The sequence below is a fragment of the Pleurodeles waltl genome, chromosome 9, assembly GCF_031143425.1.
Source record: "Pleurodeles waltl isolate 20211129_DDA chromosome 9, aPleWal1.hap1.20221129, whole genome shotgun sequence".
In the NCBI taxonomy this organism is placed as follows: Eukaryota; Metazoa; Chordata; class Amphibia; order Caudata; family Salamandridae; genus Pleurodeles; species Pleurodeles waltl.
Window position 1 is genome coordinate 1,191,134,203 of NC_090448.1, and position 19,256 is coordinate 1,191,153,458.

At 55.0% G+C, this 19,256-nt stretch overlaps 1 protein-coding gene across 1 annotated transcript; it reads left to right on the plus strand.

The window, feature by feature from the left end:
* Positions 1–7,881: 7,881 nt before the first annotated feature.
* Positions 7,882–18,766, plus strand: LOC138259825 (serine-aspartate repeat-containing protein I-like). Its single transcript, XM_069207719.1, has 4 exons — positions 7,882–7,920; positions 14,936–17,186; positions 17,268–17,810; positions 17,892–18,766. Exons 1-4 carry the CDS (start codon positions 7,882–7,884, stop codon positions 18,764–18,766), a joined length of 3,708 nt encoding a protein of 1,235 aa, XP_069063820.1.
* Positions 18,767–19,256: the final 490 nt, after the last annotated feature.

The window sequence follows — 19,256 nt, forward strand, 5'->3', positions numbered from 1 at the left end:
ATCCCTCTGTGTCCCACACATCACACTGTATACTACACATCACACTGTTACCCACACATACCACTATGACCAACACACCCAGATGTGTTCCACACATCCCAGCGTTCCCTACATTTGCGGTCAGGTCCACTCAGCCCGCTGTGTAGCACAGTTCCGAGTGTTTCCCACACACCCCTCTGTGTACCACACAATGCTCCGTTTCCCACATATCCCGCTGTGCACCACACATCCTTCTATGTATCACACATCCTTGGGTGTCCCACACATCCCGCTGTGTACCACACATCCCTCTGTGTTCCTCACATGCCACCGCATCCCACACATCCCTCTGTGTCCATCTCTCCATGTCCTACACTTCTCTCCATGTCCCAAACATCCCTCCCTGTCCCACACATCCCTCTGTATCCATCTCTCCATGTCCCACACATCCCTCCATGTCCCACACTTCACTCCATGTCCCACACTTCACTCCATGTCCCACACATCCCTCTGTGTCCCACACATCACTCTGCGTCCCACAAATCTCTCCATGTCCCACATATCCCTGTGTCCCACACATCCCTCTGTGTCCCGCGCTTCTCTCAATGGCCCACACTTCACTCCATGTCTCACACATCCCTCTGTGTTCCACACTTCTCTCAATGTCCCACACTTCTCTCCATGCCCCACACATCTCTCCATGTCTGACACATCCCTCCATGCCCCACACATCCCTCAGTGTCCCACACTTCTCTCAATGTCCCACACTTCTCTCCCTGTCCCACACATCCCACAAATCCCTCTGTGCTCCACACTTCTCTCCATGCACCACACATCTCTCCATGTCCCACACATCCCTCTGTGTCCCACACTTCTCTCAATGTCCCACACTTCTCTCCATGTCCCACACTTCTCTCCTTGTCCCACACTTCTCTACATGTCCCACACTTACCTCCTCGTCCCACACTTCTCTCCTTGTCCCACACATCCCTCTGTGTCCCACACTTCTCACTGTGTCTTACACTTCACTCCATGTCCCACACTTCACTCCATGTCCGACACGTCCCTCTGTGTCCCACACATCCCTCGGCGTCCCACACATCTCTCCGTGTCCCACACATCCCTCTGTGTCCCACACTTCTCTCCTTGTCCCACACATCCCTCCATGCCCCACACATCTATCCTTGTCCCACACTTCTCTCCATGTCCCACACTTCTCTACATGTCCCACACTTCTCTCCCTGTCCCACATATACCTCTGTGTCCCAAACTTCTCTCAATGTCCCACACATCTCTCCATGTCCCACACATTCCTCTGTGTCCCACACATCCCTCCATGTCCCACACATCCCTCTGTGTCCCACACTTCTCTCCATGTCCCACACTTCTCTCCTTGTCCCACACTTCTCTACATGTCCCACACTTACCTCCTCGTCCCACACTTCTCTCCTGGTCCCACACATGCCTCTGTGTCCCACACTTCTCACCGTGTCTTACACTTCATTCCATGTCCCACACTTCACTCCATGTCTGACACGTCCCTCTGTGTCCCACACATCCCTCTGCGTCCCACACATCACTCCATGTCCTACACATCCCTCTGTGTCCCACACTTCTCTCCTTGTCCCACACATCCCTCTGTGTCCCACACTTCTCACCGTGTCTTACACTTCACTCCATGTCCCACACTTCACTCCATGTCCGACACGTCCCTCTGTGTCCCACACATCCCTCTGCGTCCCACACATCTCTCCGTGTCCCACACATCCCTCTGTGTCCCACACTTCTCTCCTTGTCCCACACATCCCTCCATGCCCCACACATCTATCCTTGTCCCACACTTCTCTCCATGTCCCACACTTCTCTACATGTCCCACACTTCTCTCCCTGTCCCACATATACCTCTGTGTCCCAAACTTCTTTCAATGTCCCACACATCCCTCCATATCCCACACATCCATCCCTCCATATCCCACACATCCCTCAATGTCCCACACATCCCTCTGTGTCCGACACATCCCTCTGTGTCCTGCACTTCTCTCAATGTCCCACACATCCCTCCACGTCCCACACATCCCTCAATGTCCCACACATCCCTCTGTGTCCCACACTTCTCTCCGTGTCCCACACATCCCTCCATGTCCCACGCATCCCTCTGTGTCCCTCACATCCCTCCATGTCCCACACATCCCTCTGCGCCCCCACACTTCCCTCCATGTCCCACACTTCACTCCATGTCCTTGTCCCACACCTCTCTACATGCCCCACACATCCCTCCATGTCCCACACTTTTCTACATGTCCCACACTTCCCTCCATGTCCCACACATCCCTCCGTGTCCCACACATCCCTCTGTGTCCCACACTTCTCTCAGTGTCCCACACATCTCTCCATGTCCCACACAGCCCTCCGTGTCTCACACATCCCTCTGTGTCCCACACTTCTCTCAATGTCCCACACATCACTCCATGTCCCACACATCCCTCTGTGTCCCACACATCACTCCGTGTCCCACACACCCCTCTGTGTCCCACACATCCCTCCATGTCCCACGCATCCCTCTGTGTCCCACACATACCTCTGTGTCCCACACTTCTCACCGTGTCTCACACTTCACTCAATGTCCCACACATCCCTCTGTGTCCCACACATCCCTCTGCGTCCCTCACATCTCTCCATGTCCCACACATCCCTCTGTGTCCCACACTTCTCTCCGTGTCCCACACATCCCTCCATGTCCCACGCATCCCTCTGTGTCCCTCACATCCCTCCATGTCCCACACATCCCTCTGTGCCCCCACACTTCCCTCCATGTCCCACACTTCACTCCATGTCCTTGTCCCACACTTCTCTACATGCCCCACACATCCCTCCATGTCCCACACTTCTCTACATGTCCCACACTTCCCTACATGTCCCACACATCCCTCCGTGTCCCACACATCCCTCTGTGTCCCACACTTCTCTCAGTGTCCCACACATCTCTCCATGTCCCACTCATCCCTCCGTGTCTCACACATCCCTCTGTGTCCCACACTTCTCTCAATGTCCCACACATCACTCCATGTCCCACACATCCCTCTGTGTCCCACACATCACTCCGTGTCCCACACACCCCTCTGTGTCCCACACATCCCTCCATGTCCCACGCATCCCTCTGTGTCCCACACATCCCTCTGTGTCCCACACTTCTCACCGTGTCTCACACTTCACTCAATGTCCCACACATCCCTCTGTGTCCCACACATCCCTCTGCGTCCCTCACATCTCTCCATGTCCCACACATCCCTCTGTGTCCCACACTTCTCTCCGTGTCCCACACATCCCTCCATGTCCCACGCATCCCTCTGTGTCCCTCACATCCCTCCATGTCCCACACATCCCTCTGTGCCCCCACACTTCCCTCCATGTCCCACACTTCACTCCATGTCCTTGTCCCACACTTCTCTACATGCCCCACACATCCCTCCATGTCCCACACTTCTCTACATGTCCCACACTTCCCTCCATGTCCCACACATCCCTCCGTGTCCCACACATCCCTCTGTGTCCCACACTTCTCTCAGTGTCCCACACATCTCTCCATGTCCCACACATCCCTCCGTGTCTCACACATCCCTCTGTGTCCCACACTTCTCTCAATGTCCCACACATCACTCCATGTCCCACACATCCCTCTGTGTCCCACACATCACTCCGTGTCCCACACACCCCTCTGTGTCCCACACATCCCTCCATGTCCCACGCATCCCTCTGTGTCCCACACATCCCTCTGTGTCCCACACTTCTCACCGTGTCTCACACTTCACTCAATGTCCCACACATCCCTCTGTGTCCCACACATCCCTCTGCGTCCCTCACATCTCTCCATGTCCCACACATCCCTCTGTGTCCCACACTTCTCTCCGTGTCCCACACATCCCTCCATGTCCCACGCATCCCTCTGTGTCCCTCACATCCCTCCATGTCCCACACATCCCTCTGTGCCCCCACACTTCCCTCCATGTCCCACACTTCACTCCATGTCCTTGTCCCACACTTCTCTACATGCCCCACACATCCCTCCATGTCCCACACTTCTCTACATGTCCCACACTTCCCTCCATGTCCCACACATCCCTCCGTGTCCCACACATCCCTCTGTGTCCCACACTTCTCTCAGTGTCCCACACATCTCTCCATGTCCCACACATCCCTCCGTGTCTCACACATCCCTCTGTGTCCGACACTTCTCTCAATGTCCCACACATCACTCCATGTCCCACACATCCCTCTGTGTCCCACACATCACTCCGTGTCCCACACACCCCTCTGTGTCCCACACATCCCTCCATGTCCCACGCATCCCTCTGTGTCCCACACATCCCTCTGTGTCCCACACTTCTCACCATGTCTCACACTTCACTCAATGTCCCACACATCCCTCTGTGTCCCTCACATCCCTCTGCGTCCCTCACATCTCTCCATGTCCCACACATCCCTCTGTGTCCCACACTTCTCTCCGTGTCCCACACATCCCTCCATGTCCCACGCATCCCTCTGTGTCCCTCACATCCCTCCATGTCCCACACATCCCTCTGTGCCCCCACACTTCCCTCCATGTCCCACACTTCACTCCATGTCCTTGTCCCACACTTCTCTACATGCCCCACACATCCCTCCATGTCCCACACTTCTCTACATGTCCCACACTTCCCTCCATGTCCCACACATCCCTCCGTGTCCCACACATCCCTCTGTGTCCCACACTTCTCTCAGTGTCCCACACATCTCTCCATGTCCCACACATCCCTCCGTGTCTCACACATCCCTCTGTGTCCCACACTTCTCTCAATGTCCCACACATCACTCCATGTCCCACACATCCCTCTGTGTCCCACACATCACTCCGTGTCCCACACACCCCTCTGTGTCCCACACATCCCTCCATGTCCCACGCATCCCTCTGTGTCCCACACATCCCTCTGTGTCCCACACTTCTCACCGTGTCTCAACTGCACTCAATGTCCCACACATCCCTCTGTGTCCCACACATCCCTCTGCGTCCCTCACATCTCTCCATGTCCCACACATCCCTCTGTGTCCCACACATCACTCCGTGTCCCACACACCCCTCTGTGTCCCACACATCCCTCCATGTCCCACGCATCCCTCTGTGTCCCACACATCCCTCTGTGTCCCACACTTCTCACCGTGTCTCACACTTCACACAATGTCCCACACATCCCTCTGTGTCCCTCACATCCCTCTGCGTCCCTCACATCTCTCCATGTCCCACACATCCCTCTGTGTCCCACACTTCTCTCCGTGTCCCACACATCCCTCCATGTCCCACGCATCCCTCTGTGTCCCTCACATCCCTCCATGTCCCACACATCCCTCTGTGCCCCCACACTTCCCTCCATGTCCCACACTTCACTCCATGTCCTTGTCCCACACTTCTCTACATGCCCCACACATCCCTCCATGTCCCACACTTCTCTACATGTCCCACACTTCCCTCCATGTCCCACACATCCCTCCGTGTCCCACACATCCCTCTGTGTCCCACACTTCTCTCAGTGTCCCACACATCTCTCCATGTCCCACACATCCCTCCGTGTCTCACACATCCCTCTGTGTCCCACACTTCTCTCAATGTCCCACACATCACTCCATGTCCCACACATCCCTCTGTGTCCCACACATCACTCCGTGTCCCACACACCCCTCTGTGTCCCACACATCCCTCAATGTCCCACGCATCCCTCTGTGTCCCACACATCCCTCTGTGTCCCACACATCCCTCTGTGTCCCACACTTCTCACCGTGTCTCAACTGCACTCAATGTCCCACACATCCCTCTGTGTCCCACACATCCCTCTGCGTCCCTCACATCTCTCCATGTCCCACACATCCCTCTGTGTCCCACACATCACTCCGTGTCCCACACACCCCTCTGTGTCCCACACATCCCTCCATGTCCCACGCATCCCTCTGTGTCCCACACATCCCTCTGTGTCCCACACTTCTCACCGTGTCTCACACTTCACTCAATGTCCCACACATCCCTCTGTGTCCCTCACATCTCTCCATGTCCCACACATCTCGCCTGGACATGGGCTCTATTGTTGCAGACCCCGCCACAGAGGTGCAGGTCCATGGGGGCTCTCACTCCCCCCCCTCTCTCTCTCTCTCTCTCTCTCCCTCTCTCCCCCTCTTCTCTCGCTCTCTCCCCCTCCCTCCCTCCCTCCCTACTACATGTATGACGGTCCGTGGCAGCGCCCTGAAGACAAGGCCTCATGAATTGATGCATCCCTGTGATTAACCCAAACCCGCCAGCGCCCCCGAGCTTGGCACCCCTGAACCCCGACAGCAGGGCCCGGGGCAGGGGGTGCTTCGACGTCACTTCATGACGCCCATCGCGCCCCCTGACAGTCAGAGGAGAGGGGGGACCTGCGGCTGGACTCTACATGCGGGGGGGGAGGCTTCACATGTAGAACACGGCATGACGAGGCTTCGCATGTAGAACACGTCATGACGAGGCTTCGCATGTAGAACACGGCATGACGAGGCTTCGCATGTAGAACACGTCATGTGTGGGCATCTCGGACCATCTTGGACAGGTTTTGTTCTTGGTGCCATGAAGAAGCCCCTGACCTCTTTAGCGCTATAAATCAATGAGCTATTATCTGAGATGGATATATGTTCCCTCTGGTAACTCCAGGCCTGCTTCCAGGTACCGAGTAACTGACTTGTGACTGAGTGCCAGCAGTGCCTGACTTGTGACTGAGTGCCAGTAGTGCCTGACTTATGACTGAGTGCCAGCAGTGCCTGGTGCCCTGAAACAGGCACTTTCACCCAGTGGAGCAAATGCGCTGCCTTGAAGGTCACGAGGCCTGGAAGTCTCACCAGTGAGGTGTCTTTGAATGTCAGTCCCTCTCCGCCCTCAGTCAGTCCCCTCGAGCATTGGTGGTCACTCACTGGCGGAAGACGCCTGGTGTACTTCTGCTGTTTGCGTCACGGCGCGCCGGGACAGAGCGCTGTATTGGAAAGAACGCGCTGCATCTAGGGCATCGCCAACTCCTTCCCCTCCCCCCGGGGCAGCGCGTTCAAGTGAAATACGAGCGACTGCTTCAAAGCGCTTGTGATTCCTGACACCCGCAGTTGGGGGCAGTGAGTGACTGCACCCGCCTGCAGGGGATGTTCCTGGGGTCTCCCTTTGTGACTGCACCCGCCTGCAGGGGGCGTGTCTGGGGGGGTCTCCCCTCCATAGGGCTGCCTTTAGCACAAGCACTAAAGGGTGTCACCTTCTTGTGGGGTGTAGGAAGTTGGCTCTGTATATACTGTCTCAAAGTAAGAAATAGCGTGCACAGAGTCCAAGGGTTCCCCTTAGAGGTTGATAGTGGCAACATTAGATAATTCCAATGCTCTATTTTGAGGTAGTGTGCTCGAGCAGTATACTTATCAGAGGGTAGTGTTAAGCATTTGTTGTACACACACAGGCAATAAATGAGAACACACACTCAAAGACTTAACTCCAGGCCAATAGGTTTTATATAGAAAAATATTATTTTCTTAATTAATTTTAGAACCACAAGATACAGAATGCAAGTGAGTACATAAATTGTAAGGTACTTGGCATAGGTAAATATGGAACTTTGAATTAAAACAGTAATGTACACCATTTTGTAAAAAATTGCAATAAGCTATTTTAAAAGTGGACACAGTGCAAAAATAAACAGTTCCAAGGGGATGTAAGTACAAGTTACTTTTTTAGGTAAGTAAAGCGCTTACAAGTTCAGTCTCCGGGGCATAGGCAGCCCACCGTTGGGGGTTCAAGGCAACCCCAAAGCCACAGCACCAGCAGCTCAGGGCCGGTCAGGTGCAGAGGTCAAAGTAGCACCCAAATAACACGCGCCTATGGAGAAGAGGGGTGCTTCGGTTCCAGTCTACTGGCAGGTAAGTACCTGAGTCCTCGGGGAGCAGACCGGGGGGGGGGGGGTTTGTAGAGCACTCGGGGGGGGTCACAAACAGGCACACAAAATACATCCTCAGTGGCACAGGGGCAGCCGGGTGCAGTGTGCGAAACAGGTGTCAGGTTTTAGGTTGAAACCAAACTCTGGCGATGCAGCCAGGGCACAGGGGGGCTTCTCGGGCCAGCCACCAACTGGGCAACGATGAGGGCCGCCTGCTGGTCACTCCTGCACCGGTAGTTGGTTTCTCTCAGGCCTGGGGGCTGCGGGTGCAGTGCTTCTTCCAGGCGTCGGGTTCTTTGTTACCGGGCAGTCGCGGTCAGGGGGAGCCTCTGGATTCTCTCTGCAGGCGTCGCCGTGGGAGTGCAAGGAGGTCGTCTCAGAGTGTCCACGTCGTGGGAGTCGCCTGGAGGTCCTCGCTGCAGTGTTGGTTTCTCTGGGCACAAGCCGGGGGTGTCGGGCGCAGAGCGTTGGGGACTCACACTTCCAGAGGGAGAATGGAGTCCCTTTAAAGATGGTTTCTTCTTTGCAGATTAGACAGAGCCCCTGTCCAGGAGTTTCTTGGTCCTTTGGTTTGCATGGCAGTTCTGAGTCGGCAGAGGTCGCTGGTCATGCTGGATGCATCGCTGTTTCAGGTTCTTTGATTCTGGAGACAGGCCGGTAGGGCTGGGGCCAAGTCAGTTGTCGTTTCCGTCATCTCTGCAGGGCTTTCAGGTCAGCAGTTATAGGAGGCTGGCCTGGGTTATAGTGGGTACCTCATGGTATTTACACCTTGTGCCAGGTCCAATTATCCCTTATTAGTAGACTAGTAGCTTAGGCTGATGGAGGTAGCTATAGCAGAGCATCTTAGGCTGAACTAGGAGACATCCAAAGCTCCTACTATACCACCTCTATCATATAGCACTATATCATAAGAATCATAATACTCAGTTACTAAAAATAAAGGTACTTTATTTTAGTGAAAATGTGCTAAAAATATCTTAGAGGATTTTCTCCCTTAGGAGGTAAGTAAAATACACAAAATATATGTACACAAACCAAATTCAGGTAAGTAAAACAGTCAGAAAGTAGTGCAAACACTGTAGAATACAATAGGAGACAATAGGCCTAGGAGCAACACAAACCATATACTAAGAAAGTGGAATGCGAACAACTTAGGGACCCCAGGCCTAGTGTGGTGTGTAGAGGGTCGCTAGGAGTGTAAGAAAACACTTGGGGTGTCCAAGATACCTCACTCCAAGACCCTGAAAAGTAGGTGTAAGGTTACCCTACTTCCCCAGAAACACACTAAAGTCGTGATAGCAGATTCTGCAAAGACAACAACTGACTGCAAAGCACTGAAGACGGATTCCTGGACCTGAGGACTTTTAAAGGAAGGGGACCAAGTCCAAGAGTCACTAAAGTGTCCGGGGGGGGCGGGCAGGAGCCCACTAAACCCCGGATGAAGGTGCAAAATGGCTGCCTCCGGGTGGAAGAAGCTAAAGATTCTGCAACAACGAAAGGTGCCAGGAACTTCTCCTTAGTGCAGAAGATGTCCCACGGCGTGATGGAGGATGCAGAGTTGTTTCTTTGGAGAAAGACCGCAAGCAAGCCTTGCTAGCGGCAAAGGTCACAGTTGGAAAAAAAGGGTGCTGCCTGGGCCCAGGAAGGACCAGAATGTCGCCACTTGAAAGGGGAGACAGAGGGGGCCTTCAGCAATAGACAGCGCCCATGCAGAAGAAGGTAGCACCCACATAAGTCCTTGAACACAGGTTCAAGAAGACTGAGCATGGCGGTCATCTCAACACTACAAAAGAGGGTCCCACGAAGCCGGTGGTCAACTCAGGAAGTTGAGCATCGCAGGACAGAGTGCTGGGGGCCTGGGCTTGGCTGTGCAGGAAGGATTCCTTGCAAAAGTGCACAGAAGCCCTAGCAGCTGCAGTTCACGCAGTACACAGGATTACTGTCTGGAGAGGGGAGGCAAGGACTTACCTCCTCCAAATTTGAACAGTTGGACCACTGGACAGTCTGGGTCACTTGGGTCCACCACCTGTGTTCCAGGAGCCATGCTCGTCAGGATGAGAGGGGACCCAGAGGACCGGTGATGCAGAAGTTTGGTGCCTGCGTTGGCAGGGGGAAGATTCCGTCGACCCACAGGAGATTTCTTTGTGGCTTCCAGTGCAGGGTGAAGGCAGACAGCCCTCAGAGCATGCACCACCAGGAAACAGTTGAGAAAGCCGGCAGGATGAGGCGCTACAATGTCGCTGGTAGTCTTCTTGCTACTTTGTTGCAGTTTTGCAGGCATCTTGGAGCAGTCAGCAGTCGATCCTTGGCAGAAGTCAAAGAGGGAGATGCAGAGGAACTCTGGTGAGCTCTTGCATTCGTTATCTGAGTAAAAGCCCACAGGAGAGACCCTAAATAGCCCTCAGAGGAGGATTGGCCACCTAGTCAGGTAAGCACATTTCAGGAGGGGTCTCTGACATCACCTGCTGGCACTGGCCAATCAGAGGCCTCCAGAGTGCCCTCACACCTCTGCACTCAAGATGGCAGAGGTATGGGACACACTGGAAGAGCTCTGGGCAACTCCCCTGGGAGGTGCAGGTCAGGGGAGTGGTCACTCCCCTTTCTTTTGTCCAGTTTCACGCCAGAGCAGGGCTGGGGGTATCCCTGAACCAGTGTAGACTGGCTTATGCAGAGATGGGCAGCATCTGTGCCCTTCAAAGCATTTCCAGAAGCTGGGAGAGGCTACTCTTCTCAGGCACTTAACACCTATTTCCAAAGGGAGAGGGTGTAACACTCTCTCTCAGAGGAAATTCTTTGTTCTGCCTTCCTGGGACTGGGCTGCCCTGGCCCCAGGGGGCAGAAACCTGTCTGAGGGGTTGGCAGCAGCAGCAGCTGCAGTGAAAACCCCAGAGAGCTGGTTTGGCAGTACTGGGGGTCCATGGTGGAGCCCCGGGGATGCATGGGATTGGCACCTCAATACGATATTTGGCATGGGGGGACAATTCCATGATCTTAGACATGTTACATGGCCATATTCGGAGTTACTATTGTGAAGCTACATATAGGTTTTGACCTATATGTAGTGCATCCGTGTAATGGTGTCCCCGCACTCACAAAGTCCGGGGAAATTGCCCTGAACGATGTGGGGGCACCTTGGCTAGTACAAGGGTGCCCACACACTTAGTAACTTTGTACCTAACCTTCACTAAGTGAGAGTTAGACATATAGGTGACTTATAAGTTACTTAATTGCAGTGTAAAATGGCTGTGAAATAACGTGGACGTTATTTCACTCAGGCTGCAGTGGCAGGCCTGTGTAAGAATTGTCTGAGCTCCCTATGGGTGGCAAAAGAAATGCTGCAGCCCATGGGGACCTTCTGGAACCCCAATACCCTGGGTACCTCAGTAACATATACTAGGGAATTATAAGGGTGTACCAGTGTGCCAGTCAGAATTGGTGAAAATTGTCACTATCCTATAGTGACAATTTTAAAGGCAGAGAGAGCATAAGCACTGAGGTTATGATTAGCAGAGCCTCAGTGTAGGAGGCTGGACTGGCTTGTAGTGAGTACCTAGGGGTACTTACACCTTGCACCAGGCCCAGTTATCCCTTATTAGTGTATAGGGTGTCTAGCAGCATAGGCTGATAGATAATGGTAGCTTAGCAGAGCAGCTTAGGCTGAACTAGGAGACGAGTGAAGCTCCTACAGTACCACTAGTGTCATATGCACAATATCATAAGAAAACACAATACACAGATATACTAAAAATAAAGGTACTTTATTTTTATGACAATATGCCAAAGTATCTCAGAGTGTACCCTCAGTATGAGGATAGCAAATATACACAAGATATATGTACACAATACCAAAATATGCAGTAATAGTATTAGAAAACAGTGCAAACAATGTATAGTTACAATAGGATGCAATGGGAGCACATAGGGATAGGGGCAACACAAACCATATACTCCAAAAGTGGAATGCGAACCACGAATGGACCCCAAACCTATGTGACCTTGTAGAGGGTCGCTGGGGCTATTAGAAAATAGTAAGGGTTAGAAAAATAGCCCACCCCAAGACCCTGAAAAGTGAGTGCAAAGTGCACTAAAGTTCCCCAAAGGACATAGAAGTCGTGATAGGGGAATTCTGCAGGAAAGACACAAACCAGCAATGCAACAACGATGGATTTCCAGTCGAGGGTACCTGTGGAACAAGGGAACCAAGTCCAAAAGTCACAAGCAAGTCGGAGATGGGCAGATGCCCAGGAAATGCCAGCTGTGGATTCAAAGAAGCTGCTACTGGGATGTAGAAGCTGAGGATTCTGCAGGAACGACAAGGGCTAGAGACTTCCTCTTTGGAGGATGGATCCCACACGCCGTGGAGAGTCGTGCAGAAGTGTTTTCCTGAAGAAAGACCGCCAACAAGCCTTGCTAGCTGCAAATTGTGAAGTTAGGGTTTTTGGATACTGCTGTGGCCCAGGAGGGACCAGGATGTCGCCTATTGCGTCGGGGGACAGAGGGGGCATCGAGCAAGACAAGGAGCCTCTCAGAAGCAGGCAGCACCCGCAGAAGTGCCAGAACAGGCACTAAAAAGATGCATGACATGGTGCTCACCCGAAGTCGCACAAAGGAATCCCCCGTCGCCGGAGGACAACTTAGGAAGTCGTGCAAGTCAGGTTAGAGTGCCGTGGACCCAGGCTGGACTGTGCAGAAAGGATTTCCGCCGGAAGTGCACGGAGGCCGGAGTAGCTGCAAAAGTCGTGGTTCCCAGCAATGCAGTCTGGCGTGGGGAGGCAAGGACTTACCTCCACCAAACTTGGACTGAAGAGTCACTGGACTGTGGGAGTCACTTGGACAGAGTTGCTGGATTCAAGGGACCTCGCTCGTCGTGCTGAGAGGAGACCCAGGGGACCGGTGATGCAGTTCTTTGGTGCCTGAGGTTGCAGGGGGACGATTCCGTCGACCCATGGGAGATTTCTTCGCAGCTTCTAGTGCAGAGAGGAGGCAGACTACCCCCACAGCATGCACCACCAGGAAAACAGTCGAGAAGGCGGCAGGATCAGCGTTACAGAGTTGCAGTAGTCGTCTTCGCTACTTTGTTGCAGTTTTGCAGGCTTCCAGCGCGGTCAGCAGTCGATTCCTTGGCAGACGGTGAAGAGAGAGATGCAGAGGAACTCGGATGAGCTCTTGCATTCGTTATCTAAGGAATCCCCAGAGACAGAGACCCTAAATAGCCAGAAAAGAGGGTTTGGCTACTTAGGAGAGAGGATAGGCTAGCAACACCTGAAGGAGCCTATCAGAAGGAGTCTCTGACGTCACCTGATGGCCCTGGCCACTCAGAGCAGTCCAGTGTGCCAGCAGCACCTCTGTTTCCAAGATGGCAGAGGTCTGGAGAACACTGGAGGAGCTCTGGACACCTCCCTTTGTCCAGTTTCGCGCCAGAGCAGGGCTGAGGGGTCCCTGAACCGGTATAGACTGGCTTATGCAGAAATGGGCACCATCTGTGCCCATGAAAGCATTTCCAGAGGCTGGGGGAGGCTACTCCTCCCCTGCCTTAACACCTTTTTCCAAAGGGAGAGGGTGTAACACCCTCTCTCAGAGGAAGTCCTTTGTTCTGCCATCCTGGGCCAAGCCTGGCTGGACCCCAGGAGGGCAGAAACCTGTCTGAGGGGTTGGCAGCAGCAGCAGCTGCAGTGAAACCCCAGGAAAGGCAGTTTGGCAGTACCAGGGTCTGTGCTACAGACCACTGGGATCATGGGATTGTGCCAACTATGCCAGGATGGCATAGAGGGGGCAATTCCATGATCATAGACATGTTACATGGCCATATTCGGAGTTACCATTGTGAAGCTACATATAGGTAGTGACCCATATGTAGTGCACGCGTGTAATGGTGTCCCCGCACTCACAAAGTCCGGGGAATTGGCCCTGAACAATGTGGGGGCACCTTGGCTAGTGCCAGGGTGCATCACACTAAGTAACTTTGCACCTAACCTTTACCAGATAAAGGTTAGACATATAGGTGATTTATAAGTTACTTAAGTGCAGTGTAAAATGGCTGTGAAATAACGTGGACGTTATTTCACTCAGGCTGCAGTGGCAGGCCTGTGTAAGAATTGTCAGAGCTCCCTATGGGTGGCAAAAGAAATGCTGCAGCCCATAGGGATCTCCTGGAACCCCAATACCCTGGGTACCTCAGTACCATATACTAGGGAATTATAAGGGTGCTCCAGTAAGCCAATGTAAATTGGTAAAATTGGTCACTAGCCTGTTAGTGACAATTTGAAAGATATGAGAGAGCATAACCACTGAGGTTCTGGATAGCAGAGCCTCAGTGAGACAGTTAGTCACAACACAGGTAACACATTCAGGCACACTATGAGCACTGGGGCCCTGGATGACAGGGTCCCAGTGACACATACAACTAAAACAACATATATACAGTGAAAAATGGGGGTAACATGCCAGGCAAGATGGTACTTTCCTACACTCAGTGACACAGTTAGGCATCACACAGGGAACACATTCAGGCCACAAACTATGAGCACAGGGTCCTGCCTGGCAGGATCCCAGTGAGACAGGCAAAAACAAACTGACACACAAGTAAAAATGGGGGTAACATGCCAGGCAAGATGGTACTTTCCTACACAACCCCCCCCCAAACGAAGGACAATAAGACTAGCCATGACCTGATGAGTCTTCATTGTCTAAGTGGAAATATCTGGAGAGTCCATCTGCACTGGAGTGGCTACTCCCAGGTCTATGTTCCACTGTATAGTCCATTCCCTGTAGGGATATGGACCACCTCAACAATTTAGGGGTATCACCTTTCATTTGTTTTAGCCAAAGTAGAGGTTTGTGGTCTGTCTGAACAATGAAGTGAGTGCCAAACAGGTATGGCCTCAACTTCTTCAGAGCCCAGACCACAGCAAAGGCCTCCCTCTCTATGGCAGACCAACGCTTTTCTCTAGGGGTCAACCTCCTACTAATAAAAGCAACAGGTTGATCCTGGCCCTCAGACACGTGGCACAGAACAGGAGGAGGCACAGGGCACTGCAGAGCAGGAGGCACGTGGCACAGATCAGGAGGAGGCACATGGCACTGCAGAGCAGGAGGCACATGGCACTGCAGAGCAGGAGGCACGTGGCACTGCAGAGCAGGAGGCACGTGGCACTGCAGAGCAGGAGGCACGTGGCAGTGCACAGCAGGAGGCACGTGGCACTGCACAGCAGGAGACACAGGGCAGTGCAGACCAGGAGACACATGGCACTGCAGACCAGGAGGCACGTGGCACTGCAGAGCAGGAGGCACGTGGCACTGCAGAGCAGGAGGCACGTGGCAGTGCAGAGCAGGAGGCACGTGGCAGTGCAGAGCAGGAGGCACGTGGCAGTGCAGAGCAGGAGGCACAGGGCAGTGCACAGCAGGAGGCACATGGCACTGCAGAGCAGGAGAAACATGGCACTGCACAGCAGGAGACACAGGGCAGTGCAGACCAGGAGACACGTGGCACTGCAGAGCAGGAGGCACGTGGCACTGCAGAGCAGGAGGCACGTGGCACTGCAGAGCAGGAGGCACGTGGCACTGCAGAGCAGGAGGCACGTGGCACTGCAGAGCAGGAGGCACGTGGCAGTGCAGAGCAGGAGGCACGTGGCAGTGCAGAGCAGGAGGCACAGGGCAGTGCACAGCAGGAGGCAAGTGGCACTGCAGAGCAGGAGGCACGTGGCACTGCAGAGCAGGAGGCACGTGGCACTGCAGAGCAGGAGGCACGTGGCACTGCAGAGCAGGAGACACATGTCACTGCAGAGCAGGAGATACTTTGCACTGCAGAGCAGGAGATACTTTGCACTGCAGAGCAGGAGGCACATGGCACTGCAGAGCAGGAGGCACGTGGCACTGCAGAGCAGGAGCAACATGGCACTGCAGAGCGGGAGCAACATGGCACTGCAGAGCGGGAGCAACATGGCACTGCACATGGCACTGGAGAGCAGGAGGCACATGGCACTGCAGAGCAGGAGGCACGTGGCAGTGCACAGCAGGAGGCACATGGCACTGCAGGGCAGGAGGCACGTGGCACTGCAGAGCAGGAGGCACATGGCACTGCAGAGCAGGAGACACGTGGCACTGCAGAGCAGGAGGCACGTGGCACTGCACAGCAGGAGACACAGGGCAGTGCAGAGCAGGAGGCACATGGCAGTGCAGAGCAGGAGGCACGTGGCACTGCAGAGCAGGAGGCACAGGGCAGTGCAGAGCAGGAGGCACATGGCACTGCAGAGCAGGAGACACATGGCACTGCAGAGCAGGAGGCACAGGGCAGTGCAGACCAGGAGACACATGGCACTGCAGAGCAGGAGGCACAGGGCAGTGCAGAGCAGGAGGCACATGGCACTGCAGAGCAGGAGACACATGGCACTGCAGAGCAGGAGGCACAGGGCAGTGCAGACCAGGAGACACATGGCAATGCACAGCGGGAGGCACAGGGCAGTGCAGAGCAGGAGGCACATGGCACTGCACAGCAGGAGGCACATGGCACTGCAGAGCAGGAGGCACAGGGCACTGCAGAGCAGGAGGCACGTGGCACTGCAGAGCAGGAGGCACAGGGCACTGCAGAGCAGGAGGCACGTGGCAATGCAGAGCAGGAGGCACGTGGCACTGCAGAGCAGGAGGCACGTGGCACTGCAGAGCAGGAGGCACAGGGCACTGCAGAGCAGGAGGCACGTGGCACTGCAGAGCAGGAGGCACGTGGCACTGCAGAGCAGGAGGCACGTGGCACTGCAGAGCAGGAGGCACGTGGCACTGCAGAGCAGGAGGCACGTGGCACTGCAGAGCAGGAGGCACAGGGCACTGCAGAGCAGGAGGCACGTGGCACTGCAGAGCAGGAGGCACAGGGCACTGCAGAGCAGGAGGCACGTGGCAGTGCAGAGCAGGAGGCACGTGGCACTGCAGAGCAGGAGGCACGTGGCACTGCAGAGCAGGAGGCACATGACACTGCAGAGCAGGAAGCACATGGCACTGCAGAGCAGGAGGCACATGGCAGTGCAGAGCAGGAGGCACATGGCACTGCACAGCAGGAGGCACATGGCACTGCAGAGCAGGAGGCACAGGGCAGTGCAGAGCAGGAGGCACATGGCACTGCACAGCAGGAGACACGTGGCACTGCAGAGCAGGAGACACGTGGCACTGCAGAGCAGGAGACACATGGCAGTGCAGAGCAGGAGACACATGGCAGTGGAGAGCAGAAGGCACATGGCAGTGCAGAGCAGGAGACACATGGCACTGCACAGCAGGAGATACGTGGCACTGCAGGGCAGTAGGCACGTGGCACTGCAGGGCAGGAGGCACGTGGCTCTGCAGGGCAGGAGGCACGTGGCACTGCAGGGCAGGAGGCACGTGGCACTGCAGGGCAGGAGGCACGTGGCACTGCAGGGCAGGAGGCACTTGGCACTGCAGAGCAGGAGGCACGTGGCACTGCAGAGCAGGAGGCACAGGGCACTGCAGAGCAGGAGGCACGTGGCACTGCAGAGCAGGAGGCACAGGGCACTGCAGAGCAGGAGGCACGTGGCAGTGCAGAGCAGGAGGCACGTGGCACTGCAGAGCAGGAGGCACGTGGCACTGCAGAGCAGGAGGCACATGACACTGCAGAGCAGGAAGCACATGGCACTGCAGAGCAGGAGGCACATGGCAGTGCAGAGCAGGAGGCACATGGCACTGCACAGCAGGAGGCACGTGGCACTGCAGAGCAGGATGCACAGGGCAGTGCAGAGCAGGAGGCACATGGCACTGCACAGCAGGAGACACGTGGCACTGCAGAGCAGGAGACACATGGCAGTGCAGAGCAGGAGACACATGGCAGTGGCGAGCAGAAGGCACATGGCAGTGCAGAGCAGGAGGCACATGGCACTGCACAGCAGGAGACACATGGCACTGCACAGCAGGAGATACGTGGCACTGCAGGGCAGTAGGCACGTGGCACTGCAGGGCAGGAGGCACGTGGCACTGCAGAGCAGGAGGCACGTGGCACTGCAGGGCAGGAGGCACGTGGCACTGCAGAGCAGGAGGCACGTGGCACTGCAGAGCAGGAGGCACGTGGCACTGCAGAGCAGGATGCACAGGGCACTGCAGAGCAGGAGGCACAGGGCACTGCACAGCAGGAGGCACGTGGCACTGCAGAGCAGGAGGCACATGGCACTGCACAGCAGGAGGCACAGGGCAGTGCAGAGCAGGAGGCACGTGGCACTGCAGAGCAGGAGGCACGTGGCACTGCAGAGCAGGAGGCACGTGGCAGTGCAGAGCAGGAGGCACGTGGCACTGCAGAGCAGGAGGCACGTGGCACTGCAGAGCAGGAGGCACGTGGCACTGCAGAGCAGGAGGCACGTTGCAGTGCAGAGCAGGAGGCACGTGGCACTGCAGAGCAGGAGGCACGTGGCACTGCAGAGCAGGAGGCACGTGGCAGTGCAGAGCAGGAGGCACGTGGCACTGCAGAGCAGGAGGCACAGGGCACTGCAGAGCAGGAGGCGCGTGGCACTGCAGAGCAGGAGATATTTGACACTGCACAACAGGAGGCACGTGGCACTGCAGAGCAGGAGGCACATGGCACTGCAGAGCAGGAGGCACATGACACTGCACAGCAGGATGCACGTGGCACTGCAGAGCAGGAGGCACATGGCACTGCACAGCAGGAGGCACATGGCACTGCACAGCAGGAGGCACATGGCACTGCACAGCAGGAGACAGAATGGCACAAGACGTATGGCACAGAATGGCATAAAACACTACACATCTACATAAGCTATAACATGGGGGAATTGTGCAGTGCACTGGAAAAGGTTTACTCTGTTATGGATGCTATGTAGAGCTATGGGAATAAAATATACTGATTAACTTTTAACAAAACGACATCTAAAAAATGGCTTTACTTCTACAATTACTCCCTGGCAGCTCCCAGGAAATAAAATGTGTGTGGAACAGAGTACCTGGGCATGTGGTGGGATTACATTACTTCTCTGTTAGGCTTTCTAGAAGTTGTTGTACACTAAACAAAAACATTTAAATCGACCTGATTAGACGCCTATACTTGTCTTAACGTCCTCCTAAGTCTGTTTGGAAAAGGTTAACTTAACCCTGCAAGCCCTCTGCTGTCTGTTCTTCCTCCTCTGCACACCAGCCACACTCCTCCTCTCCTGGCCAGCACACACTCCTCCTGGCCAGCACACACTCCTCCTCTCCTGGCCAGCCACACTCCTCCTCTCCTGGCCAGCACACACTCCTCCTTTCCTGGCCATCACACACTCCTCCTCTGCACACCAGCCACACTCCTCCTCTCCTGGCCAGCACACACTCCTC

Bases quoted from the DNA above. Each gene is read 5' to 3' on its own strand.
- LOC138259825 (XM_069207719.1), top strand. From the start codon at position 7,882: ATGGAGAAGAGGGGTGCTTCGGTTCCAGTCTACTGGCAG. The intron at 17,187-17,267 runs GCACTGCACAGC...GTGGCTCTGCAG, and splicing joins TGCAGAGCAGGAGACACATG to GGCAGGAGGCACGTGGCACT. The intron at 17,811-17,891 runs GCACTGCACAGC...GTGGCACTGCAG, and splicing joins TGCAGAGCAGGAGGCACATG to GGCAGGAGGCACGTGGCACT.